The sequence below is a fragment of the Leucoraja erinacea genome, chromosome 31 (assembly GCF_028641065.1).
Source record: "Leucoraja erinacea ecotype New England chromosome 31, Leri_hhj_1, whole genome shotgun sequence".
In the NCBI taxonomy this organism is placed as follows: domain Eukaryota; kingdom Metazoa; phylum Chordata; class Chondrichthyes; order Rajiformes; family Rajidae; genus Leucoraja; species Leucoraja erinaceus.
This window is the reverse complement of record NC_073407.1, coordinates 19,972,672-19,992,714: the sequence shown is the minus strand read 5'-3', so window position 1 is coordinate 19,992,714 and position 20,043 is coordinate 19,972,672. Positions and strand designations below refer to the sequence as shown.

Here is a 20,043-nt window from a genome sequence, read left to right as displayed (position 1 = left end):
GGTTTCAGCAGTAAACATACCAGAGCCAATGCGGCTCTGTTAAATCATATGAGAGAAAATAATTCATTGCTTCTTTAAGGCAAAATGTCACTTTGACAAGTCAACATGAAACAAAGATTTTGAAAGTCCTATCAATAAAAGGTTTGCAAGATATGCCCCGTATTAGAATACTAATACTGGTTAAATAGAAAGCAAATTCCCTTGCCACTTTCTTGAGGTCCCAGTGTAACTATTTGGCCTTCTCACTGTCACTTTTACCTGTATGAATCATCCAGACGGGTATGCCTTTGCGCTGCTAAGGTGCGGATTCGCTCCCAATTTTGAATAAGCTCTTCTTGTTTGACCTGAATCTGGGCTGCGTTCTGTGGGTGTGACTGTTGCAGGCGATCTGCCTCAGAGGTGAGTGCCTTCACCTGCAAAACAAAAATACAAAGTTAATATCAATGATAATATATCTCATGTTTGAGAAATGAATTATGTGCCAAATAATAGTTGCAATTTTAGCTGCAGTTATCTTTTCATTACTTTAAATATTTAAGAATTTAATAACTGTTCTCCATGCCAAATGGAATGATTTTTTTCATTTATAATCTGACGCTTATAGCACTAGGAATGAATAAATAGTATTATTAAATCTGTAACATTAGGGTAACATCAGATATCAGTCACCATAGGTCCTCGGCACCCATATAAACAAGTTGAGTTCTTTCCAGTAACTAAAGCACATGAATTTATTTAAAAATCTATTATTTATTTAGTGCTAATAGCACTTAATTATCATACAGAAACAAAAACTACATTTTAAAAGCACATAAATAATTTGTAGATTTCTAGCCATCAAATTTCTAGGATTACCTTATCCTCCAGAGCTGCTAGATCTCTCTCCAAGCCTTCATGCTTACGAAGAAGTGTTTGCACACTGGCCAGATCACGTCCAAAATCATCCGAAGCCATTAGCTGTTCTTTCTCTTTAATCCAACTAATGGTTTCATCCACATCTCTATAATGTTGTAATAAGCATGTATTCAGAAGTTGAAACTGCAACACTAATTTAACACACACACTATCTAACTCTTCTTTGCTTCCATTCAATGTTTTTTTGACCATGAAAATTATTATATTAGTGAAAATTATTTTTCATATATTGCAAAAGAATTAAAGTATTGAAAAGAGGGTTCTTGTTTATTTCGCATCCAACTTAAAATAACACATAAACACCACTCAATTAAAGGCTAAATTACAAAGCTTTTATTCCCCAACCCCGCAAAAAGGAACTATTTAGCTTCCTGCAGAGTTTGGAACAATAATCCGTTGAAAATTAAACTGATTGGGATTAAATATGGCATATGCAGTTTCCTCAAAGCAGATTACCAAGTACTGGAATCCGGAATATCCTTCTCACTATTCAGGAAGCTTTTATTATTTTCTCAGACATGATTGTAACAGTTGTCTCACCTATTAAAACGCTGTACTTCTGCAGCTCCAAAAAGTTTTCCTTGCCGTTGTAGTACCAGGCCTTTGAGTCGTTGCCAAGCAACATTGACCTCATCCTGACGATGGGTGATAAGTGTCAGCTCAGGATGATTCTCCTGCAGAAAGAGAAAGATGATAGTAACAGGTTTCTCTCCACAATTAACGTATTTACATTACTTTCCTAAGGGAACGCACCAGAAAAATACGCAGTATATATGTTATCATCCAAACGTAATGAGGCAGAATTTTAAAAGAGGAATTGAGATAGGTTGAATAAAAAAAACATTTAGCTGCAGATAATTGAACTGATATTTTCCTTGAGATTTCAATTAAATTTAATATTATTAAATCCATCAATTTGAAAATGTATTAAGAGGCAAAATGCAATTATAAAATTAAACATTATTTCATATTGTTACACAAATGCAACAGTGCAATTGGGTGTATAGTTGCATTAAGAATATCAATTAAAACATTGCCCATGAACAAGTAGTATCTCCTTATGGGCAAGTAAATATAAGCAAATTAGATGAGCTTCTGAAGAATTTCTTGGAAGAATACAAGAGATATTGGGGAATGAACAATTGCTTCACAAAAATCAGGTAATTGGAATTCAGTGTTTTTCTACATCCCGTTTTCTTAGATCCTGAATTGCAGCTGCCTGGTTGCAATTCAGAAAACAGCAGCTGGTATTTCCCCCTCACCACACCCATAAATAACAAACGTATCTGCATGCTCATCCACATCACAGCCCATATAAGCTCGCTGACAGGGGCCTTCTAAATGTTCTGAAAATATTATAACCCCAATTTTAGCAGTGTTATATCTGCTGTGCAAACTGCCCACTCTGTCTTGCTGACGAACAATTCCCAATTTAATGCAGAATTGCAGTGCAAATTTAGCTTCAGAACAGAGCTATAGATAAATAGCTAACCCATTCTTAACTTAAAAAGCTTTCTCAAACCTGTTCCAGTTTTCCAGCAAGTTGATTAACTTCATTAACACGCTCCTCGTGAGCTGCAAGGTCAGTTTGGAATTCCTCAAATTTCTTCTGCAAAACCTCCACATGCTCCAAATCCTGGCCAACTTCCTCTGATGTGACAAAAGCCTCCTAAAAGTTGGAACTTTAATTAGCTTAAGTATGATTTTGAAATACAAAGAAACGAGGTACAATGTAAAATAGTTTATCCATGTTAATCAATGAAATTATGCACCACAAAAAGGGAAATTCATCAAATGGCTTTGAACCAAATTAAAAATAAGACCTATTTCTCAATTTAAAAAAATCCACAACATCTTTCCAGACATTTAGGCTCAGAACTTCATTTCGGGCAGATTATCTGTTGTGCCACGTGGAAATGATCTTAGATCCCCCCCCCAAAATAAAACTTGTGAAACTCCAGGGCAATGATGATATTACTATTCAAGTACACAATGTTGCATTTTAATAAACAAAAGCACACTTTCAAATACGACTAGGCTTTTGTGATAGAGGTATGAACTGCTCATTCGAAAGGTTAGCAGAGACATGATTGGGTGAATATTATTTTTCCAACGTTGATTGCTATAAACTCTCCTATCTACTGACTCTCACAGGGGTTTAATGGTTAACATGAATTATTGACCTCTCCATCGGTAATAAGACCATTTAAGAACATGCAGCTTTTTGTACGGGCATATCTTTCTAACATGGAGAAGCTGCCGTTGCAGTGTATGATGGAACATGATGATCTCATTGATTATTCAAAGGCCATTTTTAATCTAATTCAACTGCACGTTTTCTCCTGCTGTGCAACTGGATATTCCAATTCTTATCACTAAAACAAACTACTGACCTTATCATTGATCCAGTCCATGACATCATCACACTCTCGCTGATACTGCACCAGCTTCTGCGTCTGCAGAAGTCGAATCCCCTTCTCCCTCATTTTCTCCAGCAGGCGCGCCCATAGTTGATGAAGCTCCTCCAGTCGGGTCTTGAAAGACAGAAACGAAACTGATCAAAGAAAATCGGCTTTTTTTTGCAAACAGAATGAAGACAAATGGTGTTAGGTTTCTGAATGCCATCACATCACAATGTTTCTGTACAAATTGTGTCCCACATAATACTGCAGCTGTCTTCTTATAGGTAGGTAGTGGTAGATTACCTTCAAGAGCTTTACATTGATCAAGTTCTATTACAACAGCATTCTTTCAAAGGAAGCAGAAGAAAACATGGAAACAACCTCTGACAGCTGTTTCTGTTGATAAAATTACAACAAAGGCTTCCTGCAACCACACTACAGATTTCAAACTGGACATTATATTCTCAACTTCGTATTATATTTTTCTCATGAGTGCCACACACACACACATTCAAAAATAAAGGTGATCAAATAAGAAGCTTTGACACCCATTTTGGTTAATCGTGTATTACTATTTTACCATAAATATAATTTCAGGAAATTAAATGGTCTAACCAATGTAAAATGCTCAAACCAGTAGACCAATTGTGCCACTCTGAAAGCATTGGGCTCGCTCTTATTTTGGGAAGTAGAAAGTTTATGATAGGGTATGAATGATAAAAATCACAAAACTAGATGAATTGTGATGATACATTCATCACAATTTTTTCCCCAAAGCTTAAAAGGTGAAAATTACTGCAATTGATAGTATATATTACTGGCCTCCCCTTCTGGCTTTAAATGAAAATCCACCAGAATCATAACCAACAAAAAATTGTGGGTAATATTCAGCAAAAAAAGCTGATTGTGGCAAGAGATCCCATTTATAAGACAGACAGATGTTCACAGCCTCTCGTCTAAAAAGGCTCTCAGAGCTTCCATTTGTAAAGAAGATTGTTTCACTCAGCAAACTCTTTTGGAAAACCTTGAACAGTATACAATTTTTTTTTAAAACACCATTAGACTATACCACCAGGAGCACATGAAAACAAAAAAAATGTGAATATTACTTGAAGTGAAGAAAAAGTAATGTTAACGGTTTGGGTTTTAAAAAAAAAATTAAAACTAGAATTTAAAGTCATAATAGGTTTTTTCCCCATTTTGCAGCCATACAACAGGCAGAAGAGAAATGTCGTGAATTTAAGTGGATCCCAACTAGATTGGATAAGCTAAAACTATAAAGATGAAGTAAACCATTTTAAACCAAAACTAATCGTTTGAGTGTAATTTTACACATGCAAAGATGCCAAAAGGAGTCAATACACTTCAAATGCAAGATAACATTCCTTATGCTTGCAGTTTCAATACAACTATCCCCACCATGAATAACATGGTTTTAAATTGATAAGCAACGTTCTACTTGTACAGATGGGGTTATCACAAATAATGTGCTTTGCTCTTTTATTTATTCAGAAAATACTCTACAAACTGCTTCCTACCCTCAAAGTTGAAAGAAAGGCATTTAGTTAACTACGATGATTGAAGAGAACCACAATATTGAAAATGATGCAGTACCAGCACGTTTCACTTATGAACAAAGCTTGGATAGTACTACGAGGCAATTCAACTTTATTATTAAAATGTTCTCAGCCAATTACAAAGTGACACCGAGGCTCAGATCAGAAATTCAATATTAACAATTTTAAAAGGACAGCCAATAATAAAGTCAAAGTAAAATAATTACATTTTCAACTCAAGAGAGGAAATTCAAAGCATAAGCACTGCACTACACAGCAAGGGGCACCTACTTCCATGTGAGTACCAATGTGTACTGTGGTTACAATAGGTCGTTGTGTAGTCCGGTAGGGCGTGAAAGACTAAAGATTAACAATAAAAATTACATTTCTAATTAACAATACAAAAACATGAAACCATACAACAGAAAACCCACTTACTCGAATAATTTCTGTGGCAAAATGCTCATTTGTAATCATCTTGTTACCAAATTCATCAAGTTTGATGATGGCAGTAGCATTAGCCTGCACTTCAGCCTCGAATGCCTGATGTTTCTGCAGCTTACCCTGCCAAAGATAAAAACAAAACACCATAATTTTCCTATTTCCTTTAGTGATGGCATTACCTCATGCTTGGCAATAATTGTATGGCACAAGCAGCATCTTTACCTGCAAGGACAATCTTCATTATGCAGGTGTTACGAAAAGTTATAAAACTGAGGATATTGCAAGCACTTGTATTGCAACTCCAATTATAGTGAAATACATGTTTTTGCAGCAGAACATATTTAGAAATAGCTCCCAACAGTTTTTTTCATTGAGGGAATGAAAGTTTAGAAACAAAAATCATGTCTGACTTTACCGTGTCTCAAATATGTTTAAGTTTGTTTTTCTGTATTTTTAATTTCCCTAAGTTTCATTGTGATCCCCCTTTGTCCTTCTAAACCCCAGCGAGTAGTCCCAGAGCCATCAAACGCTCATCAGTGCGATCATTCTCGTAAACCTCCTCTGAACTCTTTCCAATGCCAGCACATCTTCCTCAGATATGGGGCCTAAAACTGCTCAAAATACTCTAAATGCAGTCTGACCAATGCTTATAAAGTCTCAGCATTACATTCCTGCTTTTATATTCTCATCCTCTCTAAATGAATGTTAACATTGCATTTGCCTTCCTTACTACTGATTCAACTTCCAAATTAATCTTTGGGGAATCTTGCACCAACACTCCCAAGTCCCTTTGCATCTCCGATTTCTGAATCTTTTCCCCATTTAGAAAATAGTCTAACCCTAAGCCTTTATTCCCATTACCAAAATTCATGACCAAACACTCTATTCCATCTGCCATTCTTTGCCCATTCTCCCAAACCCTTCTGCAGATTCCCTGGTTTCTCTACGCTACCAGCCCTTCCACCTATCTCCGTAATATCTGCAAACTTGGCCACAAAGTCATCAATTCCATCAGCCAAATCATTGATATACAACGTGAAAAGTTGAAAAGTGGCAGACCCAACACTGACCCCTGTGGAACACCACTAATCACCAGATGCACACAGAGTTCATGCAAAGCAAGTTCTTTGTACATAAAACTGCATATATCAAAGAATCAAAATGACTTGTTAGCTGAAAATGTCATTCTAAAAAATGTCAAATTGACATAAAGATTTACTGCTACTGGAATGAACAACAAGATGCAAAACAATACTTTCACAGAGCTAAACCTCTCAAAAAGAGGTCTGAAATATCAAGCACCTGCAGATTGCTGGGATCCTTATAATTTTCATCAGATGCAATTTGAAGTTTCTCTTGAATCCATTTCTCCAATTCATCTGCATCACGGCGGAAACACTGAAAACTGAAAGAATCTTCTAGCTTCTGCCTTCGCAAAATAGAAAGTTCCTTGAACCGCTGGTACCTAGCACACAAAAACAGAGTAACTTGAATTGTGGCCCTTGATTTTTCCCTCACCCAGATACACCCAAGTAAAATTAAAAAAATAATTGTGAGAACTGATGATAGCAAACAAATCAGAAAATCACAGCCTATAAAACAGGCACACCAAAGAACAAAAGTGCAAATATCTCACGTCTCAAACACTTAGAAGACATCTGACCTGATACCAGATCAAGTATTCTTGAGACTACTTGGCGGCTGCTTAAAACAAGTGTTCATCCACTGAAATAAACATGGGGCCGAGCAAATAGGCAAAAATGCAGCTTTAAAAAAATGTAGTCCAGTGACCAGCATTTATCTCAGACCTCCTGGCTTCTACACTTTGCTACCTATCACAGGCCAGTAAGCAGGTGTATGAAAGCAATCACATCACGATATCCTGTGCTAGCAATATGTCCTTATGCATTGCACCCTTCTCTGGGGATATAATTTTACATAGCCTGTATAACTATATCCCTCCTGTGCAAAGGCTAATGGCTCCAAATTGTCCCATGTACATTACTGTGATCTCCAAACTGACTCCATCTGAACTTAACAAAAGCAGAGAAATGAAAATTCACTTGTAGATATCCAGCAGGTCACTGAATGCAATTCTGATAGGGGAAATAGACTAAAATGGTCAGATAGGGCTAATTTGGCCAAGTCGTTCGATACAAGAACCTGCATACCATTTTAGTCTGGACCTTACTCATGCAGATGAGAAATGCCTTTGTTGGACATCAAGCTGCCACTATTACAACTTCAATTGTTCTATATAAATTCCACAAGGTAATTAACATACATTTTTCCCTCCAGGTTCCAGCATCTACTGCATACGTCTCAATTAAAAGCTCATACCTATCTAGCACCTGGTGGCGTCTTTCTTGGATGTCATCTGCTGAATCTAGAATCTTTACTCCAGTGGAATCCATTTTCTGTTACAGGCATAAAAATACATATTAAAAATTGATTTTAGAAATAAGTGAAGACAACATTAAAAAGCCATCTCAAACATGTCAACTAATAGTCAACTCCATCCCCGTAATCAAAGCATTCCTCCCCCCCACCCCAATGTCATTGACTTTAAAACATATAGAACCAGAGCAAGCTTCTTCAAGTTACAATAAATTATTCAACATGGAATGTTTTGTGAGTAGCTTTAAGTCATGACATTGTCAGAATTATTGATGGATTTCAAACTCTTTTATAGTATAAATGTTCTAATACTGTAACCTAATGTATGAATGATTGATAAAGCATATAGGGAATCCAGCACCAGAACACGCAACATCTCACCTGTCGAAAAGCCAAGAAGAAACTCCAAAATAGAGAAGCAGTTAGACCCTGCTGGAAGGAACATTTTACAACATCTCCTCAAACAAAGAGAGCCACTGATGGAAGGATCCACGTATTCATCCCGCAGAACACTACCACAATCTCAATACCACCACATCTCAATAGGTCAATACTACTACAGCTCACCAAGAGAATGATAAAGCCATCCATCAGCTGAAAAATATCAAGGCTACTAGACAAGCAAAATCTGGTGAATTACCACAACATAATATGCAGCACAGAATCAGACCCTGTTTCTGCCTTTGGATCTCAATCGAGTACACATGATCAATCTCCAATATCAGTAACCCCCTTCACAAATGCATCAAAATGGGTCGGCCTCACACAGTACAACAACCACTAGTTCCCAACACAAACAAGAACATTCTCACCAGGTCAGCAATGTTTTGTAGCACTTTCACAAAAGCGAGTGACACCAGGCTTTGTATTACCACCATTACCAGTGGTCCAGCTAGCACAGTTCCAGGGACCCAGGTTCTATTTTGACCACCTGTGCATCTGTGTTAAGTTTGCACATTCTCTCTATGATTGTATGGGTTTCCTCCGCATTCTCTGGTTTGCTTCCACATCCCAAAATTGTAATGGGTCGTAGATTAATTGGCTCCTGTAAATTGCCCTTAGCACACAGGCAAGTGATCGGGGCGGCACAGTGGCGCAGCAGTAGAGTTGCTGCCTTATAGCGCCAGAGACCCAGGTTTGATCCAGACTATGGGTGCTGCCTGTCTGGAGTTTGTATGTTCTCTCTGTGACCAAGTGGGATTTCTCCGGGTGCTCCGGATTCCTCACACATTCCAAAGACGGGCAAGTTTGTAGATTCATTGGCTTCTGTAAATTGTCTCTAGTATGTAGAATAGAACTAGTGTATGGGTGATCATTGGTCGGCGTGAACTCGGTGGGCCAGATTCTGTTTCCACGCTATCTCTCTAAATTGATAGAATCTGCTGGGAATGTGCACAGAATAAAATAGGAATACTGTTGGAGCGAGTGCAATTAGATGCTTTAAGTCAAGGCTGAAGGGCCTCTTGCCATACTGTGTTTCCAAAGCACTCCATTGTCGCCAAAACTAGCAAGCTATTTATTCATTACCCAAAGTTATACGGACAGAAATTTCTTCCAATTAAAAGATTGGGCAGGCCAAAGTGGCTGTCTCACATCTTTGGTCCAAAATGAGCTTCAAAGCCATTACTGCCCATTTCTAAATCCATGTTCATCTCAGATTAATTTGTATATTTAGTCAGCTAAACCTCAAATCCATTTTAACAGTTGCAACATAACTACAGGTGACACAATTCTGTGTGTTAGTTCAATCTGTCCCCCTTTCCCATTGTTAGAGCGCCTTCTGTGCACTTATTTCAACAAGAGAGGGGTCATTTGCGCAAGTTATGGAATGCATAGAATTCTACCTCACCAGAGGAGCGGACATGGGGAAAAATGCTCTGAAAAAATAGCAAAATGCCATGCTAACATTCACAAGACAATAAATGACTAAATGATTTAGAAAAGTAATGACTAAAATCCACTGTAGCAGTCAGAACATTGTTAATTGAGAAAACAAAAGCAGTTGTTCAAACACTGGAAACAATGTTCACTGGTAATTTAAAATATATTCTTAGTCAGCAATTCAAAAAGTTGAAAATGTAAGGATCTCTCCAACATTCCTATAGCTGATACGTATAGAGCTGCAAATGTTCATGACAAGTCTCCCCTGCCCTCTCTGCTATCACCCCACAAACTGTACACATTTTGAAGGAGTGTGTAAAATTCAACAGCTACTATCTAAATCACAGACTCAATGCAGTAAAACTCTGATAATCTTTCTTTGGCTGTTTGGAAATTCTGATGAATCGACATCTGAATCACCAGGTCATGTTTCCTGTGTTCCCTTGAAACTTACCAGGTCTCCACTTCCTATACTCCCTTTAAACTTACTGGGTTCATTGGAAAAAGTAATATACTATGTAACATTTAAAGAAGCGAATTAAGAGTCCATTGGCATTACTGTATTATTGGGGATAACATTCAATGTTTCAGAAAATCCCCCAGTCTAGAAAGTCATGGAGTTATACTGTAATTAGGGAAGAGGGAAACATTTGAAAGAAATTAAAAGAATGGCTTTTAATGTTGCACTTCGACTGCATACATAATAACCCACAGTGCAAAAATGAATTTATGGTTTAAGTTCCAAACACCAAGATTCTCAGGGTCCCAATTGTATACAGAGATAAATATATATATTTTACAACACATTCTACCACAACAATATTAGCAGTAGGGAACAATTCTGCACCTTCCACCCTGCAGAATACAGAGATAGATTATGGGTTCAGCAGACGAGCACTTTTTAAATCTCATGACTACCGCAAAAGAGATAACTCCCTTTGTTGTTCCTAATCTGAATCTATTCATTTAATGCTAGACAGAATCATTAGTCTTTGTGCTTAAAATTCCATTCTAATTTGATTAAAGATGGTGTCATGTTGTCAAAATAATTCTCACAGTCTGAATTCACAACAGCCTGGTCCAATTTAATCATAGTATCTGGCAAATTCAGAGGCCAATTGTTATATAGATCGAGCCTTTGGCAAATTCCCTCTGGAAACAAAATGTGGTCTTATAGATCATGATTTGCTTGTGATCAAATAGAACATTGCAGATTAATTGCATTTCTGGAGAGAAATCCAACAATAAATTCCTCACCTATCATCAGAAGGCATTCTTTACCAGAATTAAATAGATAAGAATGCCAGTTATTTGAGAATCATGTTATTTTATATTGTTTCATAAATTTAGTTTGCATTTACATTACAATTCATTGTGTTACATTCCTACAAAACAACTGAATATTTTTAGCTGTGTAGTTTATATGATGTATTATTAAAACAATTACACCTGGGATAACATCCAGCATTTCTGCTGAACAGCTGATGTCAGTTGTACTCTGCATTGCTGGCCCTTATTCTTCCCAGAGCAAAGAAACACTGATAATTTACTTAGTGAATTTCACAGAAATTATTCAGGATCAGGCTCTGTAAATGGTTAACTGTCTGATTTTTCTGAGGATCATAATACACATGAAATACATGAAAACAGTACTGAAAAAAACCTGTTCTAGAGCATATATATTACTTTAATAAAAGCCGACAAGTAGCTAAGCTTGTCTCCAATCCACACAATCCTCCACTCCAAATCTCATGGGGCCATTTGCTGATGTGCAATACTGCACACCAGCTGCTCAGGAATAAGACACTCCCATTGCATCGTGGCCCAGTCTGATAACACAAATCAGCAACTTACTAGAATATTCTATCCAGTATGATTAAATTACGTGAAATTGAATGATCAATAGATAAAAGTAGAATGGAATTAGTTCCATACCTCATTTACGGAAGGTGGTCATTAATTTATGGCTGCAGTAACCAAGCACTTGTCATTAGTACAACAGATAGTTGCTGCTGCCAGCTTAATTTGTATTTCCAAACATGCTTCATTACTGTTATATTCTTACAAAAAGACAAGCGTACAATTACATTCAATATAATAAAAGCTTCAGCTGTGCACTAGAAATATATATATAAACATACAACCAAGCCAAGATTATATATATTGTGTTTTATTTCCACATTATAAAACCATTTGAGGTAGTCAACAATTTCTATAATGCCAGGGGCAAAAATACATGCTATTTGAAAAGATAAGTCATGTCTCAGCATCATTGCTCAACAGCATCACTTGCACACTTTGATGGACAGCATTCCCTTACATCGACACAAACCAGCAACCAAACGCCAAAATTATCACTCCAAGGTCATGCCATAATTTAAAATGGTCAACATTTGCAGCAAGAGTATTCAGAAAGCTATGGGGAACAGATGCAGGGACAAAAGGAAGAAGTTGAATATTGTTTAAAAATCACCAAACAGTCTGGCCCAAGTAATTCATGCTTCTTAGTGTATGAACAGTTTATAAAAGCATTGAAAAAGAAATGGAGCAAAACATCTACCTGCCTTTCATGTGAATAAGCAAAGAATGGGCTGCAGTCAGTGATAACTAAATTTTGAAAAAATAATTTTAAAATCCTGTTTAATATTCAGACTGAGAATAAAAAGTGGGCTTGACAGACTAAAACTAATCAACTTATTCACAAGCCAAATTAATATCAGAAAGCTCAAGTGAACAGAAATAAATGAAACTTTCACACGTAGAAAGTATTTTGTGCAAGCTTTGTTTTACAAAAAGGCAACCAAGATTAAAAGATTAATCCTACATAGCATACTCAGGTCTTTCTACAACAGTTTGAGAGAAACATTAATATCTGCCATATAAACTTATAATTAAGTTTAAATTAATTTATAGTAACATAAATACTTCCACAGAAAAAAGTCCCTTGAGAGAATGATTATAAATAATCTATTACTTTAAGTTAATTGAAACGCGTGTTGAATGATAACCTTGTAGGACATCTTTAAGAAACATTACCCAAGGTAGGACTATGATACTAAGGTAGGACATTAGTTTCTATACAATTGCCCTTGCAAAAAAAAAAAATGTACGTCAGCTGCCAATATTTCAACTGAGAATTTTTGTTGTAAATAGTAATTAATTGAAGAAAGGCAGTTAGAAGAACAGTTCTAAGAGCAAATAAAAATGCAAATGAGACTCCAAATCATTAAGGAATTCTGTTATATCAGTCGGAGGTAAAATGCAACTGTCAAATCATGCTGCATGCGTCACCCAATTTATTGCTCTTGTAATCATCTTCATGTTACTGAAGTACATACCAATTAACAGTCAGTCAATCACACTATATTCCACAAATACACAATACCTGCAGTTTGGTTTTACGGAATGAAGACATGATGAGCGGTGCTGTTTGATAAGCAGTATATCTGCTAAATAATTATAAAACAATTCACACAAAATACATTCTGCATAAAGATCGGATATTTCAATATAAAAAGTGTTATTGTTAAATTCCTTAGTATTTGTTTCTCTAAATTTGAACACTGAACCAAAAAGACAATTGTTTTCAGGCCTCCTCAAACACGAGGTAATTGTGATTTGTATTTAGGCAACCGCATCAAATTCCCAATTCTATTTCGATTAGAAATGGCGGGTTTGCTCAGTTCTAATTTCTTCCACGAAAACCATCGTTATTTAGATTATTAGCAAAGGAACTTTTTTTTTTTTTTTTAAAGTAATTTAATTTAAAACTGTGGTGGCACAATTTTATAACCTTAAATAAAATTAGGATATTCAAATTAAATTCCAATTGAAGAATCAGAAGAAGGGTCTCGACCCGAAACGTCATCCATTCCTTCTCTCCAAAGATGCTGCCTGTCCCGCTGAGCTACTCCAGCGTTCTGTGTCTATCGCATTCCAACACAACTAGTGAAGCAATAACTAACTCCACCCTGACCTTGTTTTGATGCAGTATACAAAACACATTCACTGCAGTTTTCCACTAGCTTCCAATTGCATAACCTTTGCATACATCTTCAACTTTACGAAATCTTTGAACTGTTATTCTAGTGCACGGACACCCTATTACAAAAATATGGCAATTAAAAACATTGTGTATCAGACCGGTTCTATTCCCCCCCCCCCCCCCCCCCCCCCCCCCTAAATGATCTAACTGTAGAATCAATATTTTATTTATGTAGTTAAATCCGTGTCAAATCCTAATACAGAAAACATTTATTTTGCAACAGCTCAAAGAAAATACCATCTTCTTTAACTATGCAGTATGTTTATATGTATATATGTTTATAAATATGATACATAAACATTTGAACAAAATACCAATAATAACATGATGCACAGCTTTAATTACTGTCATCACCTGAAAGATATCCTGCCACACCACCAATTGGACTTTTCACCATTATGCAATTTTAACCTATTGCCCCGACTAAAGTATCTTCCCCTCCCTGTATACGTTTGAGATAATTAAATTTAGATTACACATTGGCAGCACTGCAAAACACATGAGGATTTTTAATAAATTGTGCTCCAGGAAAGAGCTAGGAATCCCTTGCAAACATCTTCCAAATGTAATCTGAATGGCCCATCGATCTATTATTCCTACAGAATGGGTCACTGTTGCATAATATATATGACTGATTAATGTAATAATTGTGATAAAATACAGTTTCAAAAAATAAGCATGGACAATTTGCTTAAATCATCAAAAATCCAGCAGAATGGAATAAATTCTGGCATGTCCATTTTTAAAAAGTATATTAACAATTTGTCTTTGTGGAGGCCAGATTTCTTGAATTTCATGTTTCCATGAAATTAACGAAAAGAAAACAATTGTTAAAATCATGTTAACCAACTAACCAACCATGGCATTAAACAAATGAAACGGTCCTGGAACAGAAATGATAAAATTGACACAACTCCTGCTTCCAGTACCACTCAGACTTCCATAATTTTATGGCCATAAAACTGCTTTCATTTCAACATCACATTTTGATTTGAATTCACTGTACATGTTCCTGGATATAGTTAATTATTGGGAAAAAAAACATTGCATTCCTCAACTGTTGCTAGAGGAATCGCCCTGACATCTGTTATTGGTAATCTAAATTAACCAGTTTTCAAACTGTTCTGTTAATTAATGTGGGATTGTTTTAAGGTCCATTTTGTCACAATAAAATATTTTAAATCTCCCCCGGCCACCCCCCACTTGATTTCCAGAAATAGTTTCATGTCATGGATTTTATGAATACCGAACAATGAATTAGCTATTCTAATACATTTTCTCTTCCTTTCGGGCCATTCGCCAAATCCATGTATTTCTATCAAATTATGTATTCCCCATTCATTCAATCCAAGATCATCTGCCAACCTATTTGAGAGAATACATTTATGTTTTTCTTCTTCCTTCTACCACCCATCGCTCTCCTCTGACCTTCCTTCCCTGGAGGAAGAATTCCACATTGCCACAATGAAGACGAGTCCTCTCCCCAAGACAACCTCTGGACCGATTCCTCTCATCTATGGATATTTATATTCTAGATATGTTCTCTGACCTTGCTGCGGTCGAAACCGCAGGAAACCCATCCCCGCAGCCATTTTAAAGCTCATTGTGATTGAAAACACCAAAAACCAGGGGGGAGAAAAGCCATGTTTAGCATTATTTTAAACATGCCGTACAATTGTATGCAACAGCACATAAGAAAAAAAACTGAAAATGTGCAGCCGCGGGGAACAGAAATATTTTACATATTTTGTCTTTGGATATTTTTGTAAAAATACTCCAGATGTCAGATAGACAGATTCAGTTCAATTATCCAGTTCAATAATTACAGTTCAAATGTATATATTAAAATTCCTCGCTCCTTGGACCGGAGACAACGCCCGATAACCACGTTGACTGGAAACCCTTCTCCCATATCAGTCAAAACAAAATGCAAAATCAAACAGAAATTTGATGTTTTACCTCAATAGTTTATTCAATCAAATGCTTTCTCAACAACCGCACTTAAAATATGAATATATATATATGTATATATATAGCAGGTTGAATAAAAAACGGAGCATTGAAATGGATGATTTACTGACTTTAAACCATCATATTTCCAGATAAATATAAAGCATACCAAAACCCTTCCTTCCTTCCCTCGCTCGCTCGCTCGCCGATCGCTGCAGACTGTCGCCCTCCGAGCTCGCTCCGGCCTCTTTTACCGACCGCGATGATGATGTCACTGTTCTGCAGCAAGGAAACGAGCAAAACCCGAGCACCTTCGGCCAATTCCGTCAAGCGGGCGCGGCAGCTACTTCGGCACTTTCCGTCATCGGGGTGAGGCGCCTGCTTCGGCGAGCATTGCCGTTGCCCAAACACTGCACCGCTCCAATCCTCTCAAGGTCAAGATCATAATTTGAATGTTGGGGTGTTTAGCAGAAGATTCGCTCCGAACAGCCTCGGTAAATTCCGCATATCCTCTCTGCAGTGTTGCATCGGCAACCACGCACCATTCCGAATTAACATTTACTGAAATCATCTCTTCGAAGTAATTGATTATACGCGAAGGGGTTTTATTTTGTTCAAGCACTGTCGGTGACATCAGAAAGACCATATGTGCTGCTCATTTCTAATTGGCCCGAGAAAGCGATACTAGAATACGAATACTTCGCATGCCTCGAATTCTTCTTTTATAAATATGGCATGTATTGCCTATTTAAGAAGTGGGTGGTGAACTGCTCTTAACAACTGGGTACCATGAGAGCACCCAGTTGTTAAAAGTACATTTACAACGATATTTGGTAAGCAAGAACTGGGACACAGATTAAATGACATAGGGGCGTGTGCAAGCCTATACATTTACAACTATTCTGATGGGAGAATATTTAGGGATGCAATTTATAGATACGGGATACGAGGTATACTTACCCCATATGGGTTTTAGAAGATAACACATATTCACGTAGTCGCCCCAAGCACATGTAACTCCACTGTATAAGAAGGGAGCAAGCAAGGCAAAAAAAAAAGAAAATTATAAGACGGTTTGCCCGACTTCAGTGGTTGGTAAGACTTTAGTGGCCATTATTAAGGATGATGTTTCAGGGTACTTTGCCTGACAAATCTTGCAGTTCTTTGATGAAATAACAAGCAGTTGAGGAAATAACCTTCTCTCTAGAGATGCTGCCTGTCCCGCTGAGTTACTCCAGCTTTTTGTGTCTATCTTCTGTTTAAGCCATCTGCAGTTCCTTCCTACAGTGACTAATGGTGTTCTGCAAGGGTCGGTGTTGGGAGAAGTGTACTTCTCACACTATATATGAATGATCTGGACGTTGGAATTGCATGGGATGATACAAAGATAAGTGAAGGGCAAGTAATATTGATGAAGCAGGGAGGCTGCAGAAGGACTTTGAGTGGGCACTTTGGTAGAAGAAATAAAGGAGTAGGCCATTTTCTAAATGGAGAAAGGATTCAGAAATTGTAGTAAAGGAACTTGTAAGTGCAGGATTCCCAAAACTTTAATTTGCATGTTGAGTCGGTGTTAAGGAAGGCAAATGCAATGCTTTTAGTAGTAGAAGAATCTAGGACCAGAGGGCAAAGCCTCAGAATAAAAGCACATTTGATGGATTGAATGGCCCAATTCTGCTCTGTCTTATGATCCAAAGAACAATGTATCCAACACGCTAAATGTTTAGTGTAGAATCTGATGCAGAAAATACTACAGCCAAATCTGATAAAGATTACAGTAAACCAGAGAAATATCGACCAGATGTCTATAGAGACAAATCCTATCACAATGGGAGTTGTACAAGATAATGAGTTCCAGGATAATGAATAGTCCCAGCCTGAAAAGTTCATACCCCAGATGCTTCCTCGTCTGCAGAGTTCCTCCAGCACTTTGTGTTTTGCTCAAGATTCCAGCATCTGCAGTTTCTTGCCTTTCCAGTCTAGGACAATTAACCAATCTATCAACACACTACACTCACTCCTATTTTATTTTTTTCCTTTCAATTAATGGTACTCAGGATAAGAACATTTCCCCTTTAAATAAGGCAGATTTTTCTACCACATGCAATTCTGTCCCAAACCTAATCACGCAATCCTATGCATTGTGCACACTGCACCAAATATCTGCAGAGCCCACAATACCACCGTTCCACCAGGAAAGGCTCTGGAAAATGCAGTTAAAAATTGGCAGCTGTTCAAATTACTCAGCATTTTTTTTTGTCGCCAGTATTGGCAAAGCTATTATTCTCAAAAAGATCTAATTCTTTTTGTCTAATACTACAAAAAGATCCATTATTTGGAAACAAATAAAAGTTGTACTTTTTTCTACTCCAAAGTCAGATTTCCTATTTAGCACTTGTTTACCTGTGCTATCAAGCATGCACATTGCTGTAAACATTTTTATTCTCCCAAATGACATACTTTTCAGTCATTTCCCTTATATTTCTCTTCCATATTAGTTCTAGGGTATTAAACAACCATGTGCAAATCAACATCTGCAGTGTTTCTGTATCTTCATTCAAAATATATATTTTTAAATTCAAATGGGCTCAGAATAATCAAACAGAGTCAAGCACTTTCCTCCCACTAAATGTCCCCTCCTGCCGAGGACTTACGCAGTGAATGCTTGGGGCAAAGAACTGTTCACCTCTCTGTCAATTTCAATGTTAAATTTACTTCTCTCCCCCCCCCTCAATGTAATATCTCATCCCATGCCATGTTGTCACCTTCTCCGTCCCCCTTAACTTCATCCTCCCCGACACCAAGAGGGCAGTCCTCACAGAAGACTCATGTTTGTACCCATGCACCCCGAGTTTGGGGTCTAACAAGATGTTGTGTTCTGCTGTCAGTGTCTTTGTGACTATTCATTCATTTTTTTTTAAAAGTGCCAGTTTTCATTGGTGGGTCAGCAATAGAAGCAGCAGCTTCAAATTCCTGGACATTAACATCTCTAGATGAACTGTTCAGGGACCAGCACAAAAATCAGACTAACTGTGCATGTTAATAAACTCAACTTGATTATTTCTTCAGCACCCCTTACCAACAATCTGTTTCTATGTCCCCAGCTCTCCCCTTCCACTTGGACAACCCTCACATGGCCTCTTACCCTCTTGACTTTTAATTTCAAATTACCAATGTAACAATGACCACCGCAACTTCTCCACACCTTCACACTTTCCAACCTCACACCATCTGAATGCCACCTCCCCCAGCTCATCATTCCACAAACTGAATAACCCCACCACTACCAGTCTCCATCTCGCCTCTCCCTCTCACTTTGATACATTGACTACCTTACCTCTAATTTGAGTTCTGATGCAGTCTCAACATGAAACTGACATCCATTTACTCCACAGATGGTACTTTATCCCCCAAGCTCTTCAAAAGGTTCAGAAGTGTTCATCATATGAACTGAACAACAAAATTCTTACTTATTGCAGCTTTATAGGAGCATTAGTTAACAAAATAGAAATGCAATAAATCAGTTATTCTAAATACAATAAACTGACCAAGATAGTGCAAAGGCCAAATAAACACATTTTGAAATAAACTGAAATAAATTAGATCAGAAACCTCTAGATGCAATTAAGACACTTGCAATAGATTGACATAATTCACAGCAAATGTCTTTAAATGGTAATCAGCTAGAAACCCAGCTGATACTTCTCATTCTCAGCCAAGAAAGGAGTGGGATTAAGTTATTGCACTCCTCTTATAGCACAAGGGATAATCCTCCTTGACCAACCAGCAGACTGACACAGTTGATCATATTATCCTCTGACAATCTTATCTCAATCACTGAGGACAACATCATAAGATCCTTCATAAGTTTGAACCCTCAAAAACCTGGTGGCGTTCTCAATACCTGCACCAACCAACTGTCTAGAGTGTTTGTGGGCATCTCATTACAGACATCTGCAGTTCTCAATAATACTGGTGCTCAAAAGAGTAAGATAGCATGCCTTGATAACTAGACATGTAGTACATCTGTGGCGATGAACTTCTTTGACAGGTTGATTATGGCGCATATCAACTCCTACCTTAGCAAGAACCTGGACCCACTACAATTTGCCACAACCACAATAGATCAATAAGAGATGCAATCTTGCTAGCTTTCCATTCTGCACTGACTACTTGGACAATAAGAAAACATACATCAAGCTGCTGTTCATAGACTACAGCTCGGCATTCAACACCATCATCCGTTCAAAACTTACTAAGCTCACACTGGGTCTCTGTGCATCCTTTGCAACTGGATCGTGATGTCCTCATCACAGACCAGATAGCTACGAATTCATAACACTTCCTCATCGATAACCATCAGCACAGACACAGTATAGTTCCTTCTATACTCACTCTATACCCATGACTGTGTAGCCAGGCACAGCTCCTACCGACCATTAAATGACAATGACAC

General features: G+C 37.4%; 1 protein-coding gene across 6 annotated transcripts in view; it reads right to left on the bottom strand.

The window, feature by feature from the left end:
- sptan1 (spectrin alpha, non-erythrocytic 1) overlaps positions 1–15,868 on the bottom strand; it is a 75,490-nt gene extending 59,622 nt beyond the window's left edge. For 2 of the 6 annotated variants that reach the window (XM_055660214.1, XM_055660216.1), the window contains exons 1-9: positions 12,981–13,044; positions 7,658–7,734; positions 6,620–6,782; positions 5,312–5,437; positions 3,309–3,449; positions 2,438–2,584; positions 1,456–1,589; positions 856–1,000; positions 259–413 (exon numbers count right to left, since the gene is read on the bottom strand). In XM_055660214.1, coding sequence (XP_055516189.1) covers positions 259–413; positions 856–1,000; positions 1,456–1,589; positions 2,438–2,584; positions 3,309–3,449; positions 5,312–5,437; positions 6,620–6,782; positions 7,658–7,734; positions 12,981–13,010 — 1,118 coding nt within the window. In that variant the 5' untranslated portion in view covers positions 13,011–13,044. Of the gene's footprint in view, positions 1–258; positions 414–855; positions 1,001–1,455; positions 1,590–2,437; positions 2,585–3,308; positions 3,450–5,311; positions 5,438–6,619; positions 6,783–7,657; positions 7,735–12,980; positions 13,045–15,759 lie in introns of those variants that run through there. The other 4 variants (XM_055660219.1, XM_055660217.1, XM_055660215.1 and 1 more) reach the window with 3 other exon arrangements.
- Between the last annotated feature and the right edge of the window lie 4,175 nt (positions 15,869–20,043).